Genomic DNA, 9,113 nt, shown 5'->3' with positions numbered 1-9,113 from the left:
AAAAATTGGCTAGTGCCCGGCCTTCTGTTTTTTATGTCGGGTCAAAAAATTCAACCCTAGCCCAGCCACGCATTAATCAGGTCGGGCTAGGTCGGGTTTCTTCAGGCGGGTCGGATCGGTTTATCAGGTCGAGTCGAATCAGGTATAATCTCAGGTTTGCGCAGAACAGGTGAACTCCTATGGATCGGCATTTTCTATATTTATATAAAAAAGGAAAGGGACTATACACGGTGTTTTATAAAAAGGGAAAAGAATCGATAAAGAAAAACTATCTAAAAAAGCTAGGCAATCATGAGGATAATGTTTCTTAGAGAACTTGGTATTAAAAAATCATTAGCTCAAATTCTTCAATTCTACCAATAATCCTATTTCTACAACTCTGCCATGCTGAGACTCCCAGCCAGACAAGAGACAGCTGGAGGCAGGCTGGAGCTGGAGGCTGAAGCTGGAGTGGTATGAGAGAAAAATACTGTTAGTGGCTGGAGACTATTGCTGGAGCAATATGAGAGAGAAATATTGTAGGACCGGAGCCTGATGCACGAGCCGAACACAAGCGAGTACTAGCATTGGACATGGCTTGATAAATGCAAGGGAATCCGAGGTGGCGACCGTCTGTCATCATTCATCAATGCCACTTCGCACCGCCGCCTCCCGCGTTCAAAATTCGAACCGCCCTCCCGGTCCCCGGCCCATAACGGTTCGCCGTCCTCCCCAACCCCCACCGCTCGTCTCGTCGGCGTCGGCGTCGTCGCACCACGCCCACGCCACGCCCCGACTCCGAACACCTAATTCGGGCTCCAGCCGCCTCGCCGCTCGCGCAACCCCCGCTGTGTTCCTCTCTCCGATGGCGGCCGCCGCCACACCCGCTCGATCCGCCGCAACTTCTTCGCAGCCGGTGCGCGTCGTGCTGCGCGTGCGTCCGTTCCTCCAGTCCGAGGGCACCCCTGCGGAGGCGCCCTGCGTCTGCCTCCTCGGCAGCCACCCCGGCGGTGAGGTCACCGTCCAGCTCAAGGACCAGCACACAAGGTACGCCTCCCCAGCGCCCATCATGAGCGTACGAGTTGGAGCCATTGGGAGTACCTGCGCTGGCCTTGCTTGTTTCATGGTTCTTAGTTGGTGTACTCTTCCATTTATGCAGCCGGAGCGAGCATTACAAGCTGGATGCATTTTTCGGTCAAGAGGACAGCATCAGCCAGCTATTTGATCGGGAGGTCAGCACAGTGATCCCGGGCATCTTCAATGGGGTCAACGCCACAGTCTTCGCCTACGGAGCAACAGGCAGCGGCAAGACATACACGATGCAGGTGCCTGCTATTCTCTTGACTGCAATGTATTTGACGAAATGACACTATTAGCAAAACAACCTGTTACTGAAACCTGGCTGAGTGCTTCTGTGCAGGGCACTGAGGATTTTCCCGGGCTCATACCCTTGGCAGCATCGACAGTACTGTCACTTTGCACAGGCACGTGGTGCTCTGTGGAGATATCTTACTATGAGGTGTACATGGAGCGGTGCTATGACCTGCTGGAGCCCAAAGCAAAGGAGATCATGGCCTTGGATGACAAAGATGGTAACATGCGGCTGAAGGGCTTGAGCTGGGTAATGTGATGGTACTTGGTGAATGGTTATTATTGAATGTATTTGTTGGAATTCAACCTATTGCTTATTTTTGTCCGTTGATGGTTCAAGGTCCCTGTGCGATCTATGGAGGAATTCCAGGAGCTCTATTCCATAGGCGTGCAGAGGAGAAAAGTTGCCCACACTGGAATGAATGATGTTTCCAGTCGGAGCCATGCTGTGCTCTCTATCAGGGTCAGCGCTGATGTTGTGAAAGGGAGGATTAACCTGATTGACTTGGCAGGTACGTGTCCCTGGATTGAGCCACAAATGCTTAAGCTTAATCCTCTAACTTAAATATGTTGTGCTTGATCGTTGTTTCTAGGTAGCGAGGACAATAGAAGGACTTTCAATGAGGGGATCCGCCTTCAAGAAAGTGCTAAGATCAACCAGTCATTGTTTGCACTGTCCAATGTAATTTCAGCTCTAAACAAGAATGAGCTCCGCATACCCTATAGAGAGAGCAAATTGACCCGCATACTACAAGATTCTCTAGGAGGCAGTAGTCGTGCTGTGATGATAGCCTGCCTGGTGACTTTTCCATACCTTTTCCCCATGAATGTTTCATCTTGTAGAACTTTGCTAATTGTTCTTGTTGTTTCAGAATCCTGCAGAATATCAGGAGTCAGTCAATACAGTAAGTCTAGCCGCTCGTTCACGCCACATGGGGAATTTTACAAGTTCAGCAAGCAAACAAGAAACCCCCAAGGTCAAGGTTGACATGGAAGCAAAATTACGAGCATGGTTGGAATCAAAGGGGAAAACAAAGAGCATCCAAAGAATGGATGGTCTTTTCTCCCCAATTGCTGGCAAGACTCCATTTTCAGTGAGCCATATGAAGCAACCAGCATCTTCCAGAGTCTCTTGTAGATCTAAGGCAATGGATCAAGATGGTGGTAAAATCAAGAAGTTAGTTTTTGTGACCATTCCCCTTTAAATACTACAGGGAACCATACATAGTTCTTAACTTCTTATTTCTTTATCTTCTGCTGCACAGGATTCTTTTCGATCCAGAAGTCCATGTACCCACTGAAAAAATACCACGAGAGCACATGCAAAATGAAGAAAATACACCGAAAAAAGGTACTTCACAAAACTGCAGGAGAACATTGTATATGTGTGAGATAGTGATTACATAATGAACAAATACTATCTGTAATCACTAAAAATACGAAAGCTACTTGTAATTTACTTGCAGCAAACTCTGAGATTTTTTACTTGTGGTTTCATGTATGAGTCTGATGTGTAATATGTGCTTCCTTCAGCAAGTCAATGCAAAGAAAAGCATGAAGCTTCTCTCAGGAAAGCTCTTTCGCCAATTTCTTCAAATGTGGTGCCTGCGAACCAGCAAATATCTGATAATGTCATCTGTGCCATTTCATTGGAGCCCCAAACTCCAATAGAAACATCTAAAATCGAGAAGATTCCTAGTGCAACACCACTAGATAAATTCAATGTGCTAGGGTCTAACATAAAGGTTTGTATGGTTACCCTTCTCATCATTCTACAGATGAGCAATTTGCTACAGTTTAACATTTAGCAAACAACTTTGTGACTTTTCAGGAAGCTTTTATCCAGCAGTACCTTGACTTCTTAAATGTTGCAAACAAGTAAGTGCAATTCTACAGCCTTTTTGTTGGCACCCCAGTGTTCGAGATTCTTACTTGCTGATGTTGTTACTTATTTACTTAACATGGCTGATGCTGTTACTTATTGTTGAAAAACTGCCATGCATAACATAGCTGATGTTGTTACTTATTGTTGAGAAATTGACGAGAGAGGGGGGAGGGAGGGAGGGAGAGAAGGCAATGATTAAATTGCATAAAATTCCCTGATTCTAAAACAGCCATAATTTACACAAAAAAAGCATTCGAAACATAATTAATAGACACCATCATATACGCCACATGGTGATTCTCTTTTTTGTCTCTCTCTTCTATGCTCATGGTCTTGTTTCAACCTTTACAGTTGAACATGGACCTGTTAGTTGTGGAATTGTGGGGAGTGAATACCGCAAATTAACTAAGGTCCTTTGCAAACATGGTCTGTCATTTTGGCATGCTTATGCAATTTCCTAGTTTTTAGGTCCAGTAATTTGATCCCCTAGGTGTTGGTTCGAATGAGAGGCCAAGCTAAATTTCTTCTCATCAGGACACTTCAGCAGGAATCCTGCCGTTCTTTGTAGTTTTCTCATCAAAGGAACTCTAACTATCTAGTATGATACATGAACCTTTTGTATTTAGACTAATTCATGTCTCCAAAAACATTCAACTTTTTTTGTGAGTCCTTTCTAATGTTTCTTCCTTTACCTATGACTGCAGGGAAGAGTTACAGCAGTTGAAAGTATGATCCTTTCATCTTACAACATTTTGAGCACTATTGTTTCATCCTTTTCCTATGACTAACTTCCCTGCTTGTTTGTTAGGGAATTGGCATGAGGAGAGCAGAATATATTCTTGAATTACGGGAGGAATCACCAACACCATTCAAAACTGTAAGATTTTGTAGAGTACGAAACAATCGAGATGTTACTTTTTCAAAGAAAAAATGGAAAAAGAATCTAGATGTTGAAAATAACCTCCTTACACAATTTGGTTGTCCAGCTTGCAGATTTGGAAAACATAGGCCTCTCATCAAAACAGGTGATTTTGTGCTCATTACTTATGCATGCATCTCTAACTTCTTACGAAGTTACGATTTGATCTTTTGTCACCTGTAACGCCTTTTGGCTTTCTTGGTCATTTTGCACTTGTAGATCCAAGACATCCTTAGAAAGACAGCCTCTGGAATCTTCAAATGATGGCTAAAATTGATGTCCCAAAGTAATGGAGTAACAACATGGAGTTTTTCCTTAAAAATGATCACCAAAATGGATGTTGTACTGTAACTTGTGCTGCCAGTCAAGTTAGTTCAGTCTTGCGTTTGGTGACTAGGCGATGTCCTGCTGCTTCTCTCATCTAGATCATGTACCTTGCCTTTCAGCGTGTATGTAGAATTGTAGTTGAACAGCTAATGATAGGAGTTGTGGTGCCACTTTACATGGAGCAATGAGTTGCTCCTCTTTGTTGCCGAATACTATGAGAACATGTCTCTCAAATGCTCTCTGTGATGAACTTTTTCTTTTCTTTCTTTGAAGCACTCTATGATGAAATTTCCGTAGGATGCACCACAAAATATGATGAAGTTTGGAAATATCTTCCGCTCCTCTTTGTTGTGGAACTATGAGAATTGAGAGCGATTTGTGAAATTTTGTCCGCACGGAACTTCCCAAGCTACAAGCCTGGTGGCCTTGTTTGTTTTCTCTCATTCTACTTCATTCTACAAAAGAATCTCGCATATATGGTGTACTAAATGAAGTCTATTTGCAAAACCTTTTCAGTGATGGGTGTAACTTTTCGCGACGAATCTAATGACGGTAATTAATCGATGATTTGCTACAGTAATGGTACAGTAACCATCCTCTAATCGCGCGATCAAAGACCTTATTAGATTCTTTAGGGTCACTAGCGCGGGGTTTTGAAGTTGATTTTGTAAACTGGCTTTGTTTGACACTATAATTAGCTGTCGAAATATCACTATTCACTAGCACAGCACAAACCAAACGGCGGCATAATAAAGCTTGGGAATGTCTTCTTGTGCCTTTGCCTTTAATTTTATATTTGGGTAAGAGCCTTGCACTTTGCCGACTGAGCTGGACAGGCTCTTTGTAGCTAGGTGATCAATTAGCTCTAGTGGGATTAGTCGTATATGGTTTTTTTGTGAGGACGTTAGATATCAGTTAGTAATCATAAATCTTGCGTTTCTAGAACTTGTTCTGTACGTTGTATAGTTTCATTTCAAACCGTTAGCGTGCCCTGCAATCTTGATTCCACCATCGTGAAAAACATAGAAAGAGCAAGCAGGACAGCAGGTAGTACCGTTTATTACGTGTTGACACAGAATCGCGCCAACACATTCGAATGCGCTAGAACGCGCGACGATCGTCAAAACGATCAACACAGCGAAAACCCTGGGCGGACAGGTCTGACCGGTTTCACCGACCGGTCTAACCGGTGCAGGCAGGGAACTCGCGAAGACCTAGAACAGCGAGCTCGGGAGGGACCCCGTCGGAGCTCGTGATCGTAGGGTTGCTCTGAGGTCGGCAGGCCACTCAGAACGTCTTCAAACGCCGCCGGGACGAAGGAAGAAAGCAATTTAGGGTTGGAAAAGGTTAGGGTTTGAGAGATAAAAGTAATGCGATTTTTGTATTGATTCGATTGGGAATAACCTCAATCGGCCTTAGCCTTTATATTTATAGGCCGGGGAAGACGTACCCCTTCACAAGTAGGATTACATGATGACTCTTTACAAGAAACCTAATTCTACTCGGACTGTACAGACCCGACCGGTCTAACCGTCCTGCCCGACCGGTCAGACCGGTCGGCCTCAGTAGATGCCAAATTTGGCTGTCAACATATGCCCCCTGCTTTTTGGTGAGTTTCACAAGCCAAAAAGCAAGAACTATCCTGATGTACATGTTTTACACAGAGCATACAAGTTTAAAAACAAAACTAAGGGCGATATATAATACCGGCCGTCTTTGTCTTCATGCACTTTGCCATATGATAGGATAAAATTTCTTCAAGTATCTCCCGTTGATAGCTCTAGGTAGACGCTCACCTTGCACCGTCTCCATCATATATGTATTACCGGAGATAACCTTGATGATCTTGTATGGACCCTCCCAACTTGGCGACCATTTGCCAAACTTGTTGCTTTTCATCCCAAGAGGCAAAATTGTCTTCCAAACTAGATCTCCAACCTGAAAAGACTTAAGTTTTACCTTTTTATTGTAGGCTCTAGCCACCCGAAGCTTGTCCTTCTCAATTTCCTTCAAAGCCTTCAAACGCTTGTCGGTCACCTCATCAATATTATCCATCATCATATCATGATAATCAACAGCGGAGAGGTCATTTTGTTTTGCTAATCTATATGCGTCCAGATTCACCTCAACGGGTAAAACGGCCTCTTGACCATACACAAGCTCAAAAGGAGTAACCTTAGTAGCACCATGTCTAGATATACGATGAGCCCATAATGCTTCGGATAACACTTCATGCCACCTCCTAGGATTTTCTTCTATCTTCTTCTTGACAAGTTTGATCAAAATCTTATTACTAGACTCAGCCTGCCCATTGGCCTGAGCATAGTATAGAGATGAATTGAGCAATTTAATCTTGTAAGACTCGGCAAAGGCACGCACTTCTTTTGATATAAATGAAGTACCTTGATCTGTTGTCAAAGTTTGTGGAATGCCGAATCTATAAATAATATGATCAGTAAAAAACTCAATTACCTCTTTATGCGTCATATTCTTCAAAGGAACCGCTTCGGTCCATTTAGTGAAATAATCCGTAGCAATCAACACGAAGCGATGCCCCTTTGAAGATGGAGGATTAATTTGTCCAATGAAATCCAACCCCCAACCTCGGAACGGCCATGGTTTAATAATAGGATACATCAACGCAGCAGGCACCAATTGCAAATCACCAAACCGCTGACATTCTTCACATCCTTTATAATACTGGAAACAATCAGATAGCATGGTGGGCCAATAAAAACCAGCTCTTCTAAGTAACCACTTCATCTTAGGAGCCGATTGATGAGTACCACAAATACCTTTGAGGAGCAAATCTTCGGCAGTTCGACGATAAAGTTCATCGTCAATTAAAACATACTTGAAAGCCAAACGCCGAATATTTCTCTCTGCGCCACGACCAGGATCTCTCTAATACAACATAAGAGGAACCCTCCAATCCTGGGCTTCGGCCGAGACGATTGAATCATCTTTTTTGGCCGAATCAGAACTAACAGCTGCATCACCGGTCAGACCGGTCTCTGGACCGGTTTGACCGGTCTGGGCGGTCAGACCGGTTGCGCTGACCGGTCGGACCGGTACGTCCAGAACCAGACACTCGGCTTTCGTTTTTATCGGCTTGCGAATGTTGAAATATTTTTTCGTAACATTATAGCCAGATGCTTGTTGCGCCAGAGTATTTGCCTTTCCATTCTCCTCCCTCGGAATATGCTTGATACTAAATTCATCGAAAGAGGAAATAATATCGATGCATTTATCAAGATATGCATTTAGAGAACCATTATAACACTGGCATACCTTAGATACTTGCTACACCACCAGAAGAGAATCTCCAAAGGCTTCAACATGTTTCACGCCCATGGATTGCAAGAATTCCAAGCCAAATAGAAGAGCCTCATATTCAGCTTGGTTATTTGTGCACTCTTCTTCCAATCGGTTTGAAAATTCAAAAACAGCACCATTTGAAGAAATAAGAACAGCACCAATCACTTGACCATCATCACAAACCGATCCATCAAAGTACAACTTCCATGGTGTGCAAGTAATATATCCGACTTCTAAATCATGCTTGTCATTAATCCGATGCTCAACAATAAAATCCACTACAATTTGGCCTCTCATAGATTTTAAAGGTTCACAAGCCAAATCATACTCAACCAAAGCATAAGCCCACTTACCGATTCTACCACTCAAAATCGGTTTCTGTAACAAATGTTTGATCACATCGGTTTGACATACTACTATGCAAGTACTAGATAGTAGATAATGTATCAACTTGGTACAAGCATAATAAAGAGACAAACATAACTTCTCAATAAATGTATACCTCGTCTCCGCATCAATAAGTAGCTAGCTTAAATATGTAATAATATATTCCTTCCCTTCGGTCTCTTGAGTCAAAACAGCCCCAATAACCTTGTCTTCAGCAGCCACATAAAGTCTGAAAGGTACTCCTCTCCTAGGTGCTTTGAGTACGGGTGGTGAAGACAAATAAATCTTGATCTTCTCAAATGTTTCTTGCTGTTTTGCCCCCCAAGTAAATTAGGTTTCATCTTTTAACCGAAGAATAGGAGTAAGAGCATCGATCTTCCCGAATAAGTTAGATATAAATCTTCTCAAGAAATTTACCTTGCCCAAGAACTTCTGTAAATCCTTCTTGCATGTAGGGGCTTCAACCTTCTTCATGGCTTCAACTCTCTTAGGATCAATCTCTATTCCTTTCTCAAGAATAATGAAGCCAAGAAACTTTCCAACCGATACACCAAAAGCACATTTGAGCGGATTCATCTTTAAACCATACCGGCGCATCCTCTCAAGAGCAAGTCTCAAATCGGCTAAATGATGATCTAAACCGGCTGATTTAATGACAATATCATCAATGTACACTTCCAAGATGACACCAATCAAATCATGAAAGATTAAATTCATAGCTCTTTGATAAGTAGCACCCGCATTTTTCAAACCAAAAGTCATAACCACCCACTCAAATAAGCCGACAAATCCCGGACATCTAAAGGCCGTTTTAGATATATCTTCTTCGGCCATGAATATTTGATTGTAACCGGCGTTACCATCAAGAAAACTAACGACACGATGTCCGGAAGCCTCATTAATTAACATATCAGCTATAGGCATAGG

General features: G+C 43.0%; 1 protein-coding gene across 3 annotated transcripts; it reads left to right on the top strand.

Annotated features, from left to right (window-relative positions):
• The first annotated feature begins 602 nt into the window (after positions 1-602).
• Positions 603-4,814, top strand: LOC120665249 (kinesin-like protein KIN-10C). Of its 3 annotated transcripts, none has more exons than XM_039944750.1 (13): positions 603-1,026; positions 1,139-1,304; positions 1,400-1,600; positions 1,691-1,862; positions 1,944-2,149; positions 2,223-2,527; positions 2,616-2,701; positions 2,872-3,095; positions 3,182-3,228; positions 3,940-3,961; positions 4,044-4,112; positions 4,222-4,260; positions 4,374-4,814. In XM_039944750.1, the coding sequence occupies exons 1-13, from the start codon at positions 629-631 to the stop codon at positions 4,416-4,418; spliced, it is 1,980 nt and encodes a 659-aa protein (XP_039800684.1). In that variant the 5' UTR covers positions 603-628; the 3' UTR covers positions 4,419-4,814. The 3 variants fall into 3 exon arrangements, with proteins under 3 accessions (XP_039800684.1, XP_039800683.1, XP_039800685.1); XM_039944749.1 differs by having other exon boundaries at positions 2,869-3,095; XM_039944751.1 differs by having other exon boundaries at positions 2,884-3,095; positions 4,374-4,753.
• Positions 4,815-9,113: the final 4,299 nt, after the last annotated feature.

Source organism: Panicum virgatum, chromosome 3N, assembly GCF_016808335.1.
Source record: "Panicum virgatum strain AP13 chromosome 3N, P.virgatum_v5, whole genome shotgun sequence".
NCBI classification, from domain to species: Eukaryota; Viridiplantae; Streptophyta; class Magnoliopsida; order Poales; family Poaceae; genus Panicum; species Panicum virgatum.
Note: the sequence above shows the minus strand (reverse complement) of the source record. Positions and strands in the feature narration are given on the sequence as shown.

What these genes read in the sequence shown, in the direction of transcription:
- LOC120665249 (XM_039944749.1), top strand. Translation starts at nt 629, where the DNA reads ATGCCACTTCGCACCGCCGCCTCCCGCGTTCAAAATTCGAACCGCCCT. An exon ending in TAACCTGATTGACTTGGCAG is followed by an intron (nt 1,863 to 1,943) that starts GTACGTGTCCCT and finishes CGTTGTTTCTAG; the next exon opens with GTAGCGAGGACAATAGAAGG. An exon ending in CTGTGATGATAGCCTGCCTG is followed by an intron (nt 2,150 to 2,222) that starts GTGACTTTTCCA and finishes TTGTTGTTTCAG; the next exon opens with AATCCTGCAGAATATCAGGA.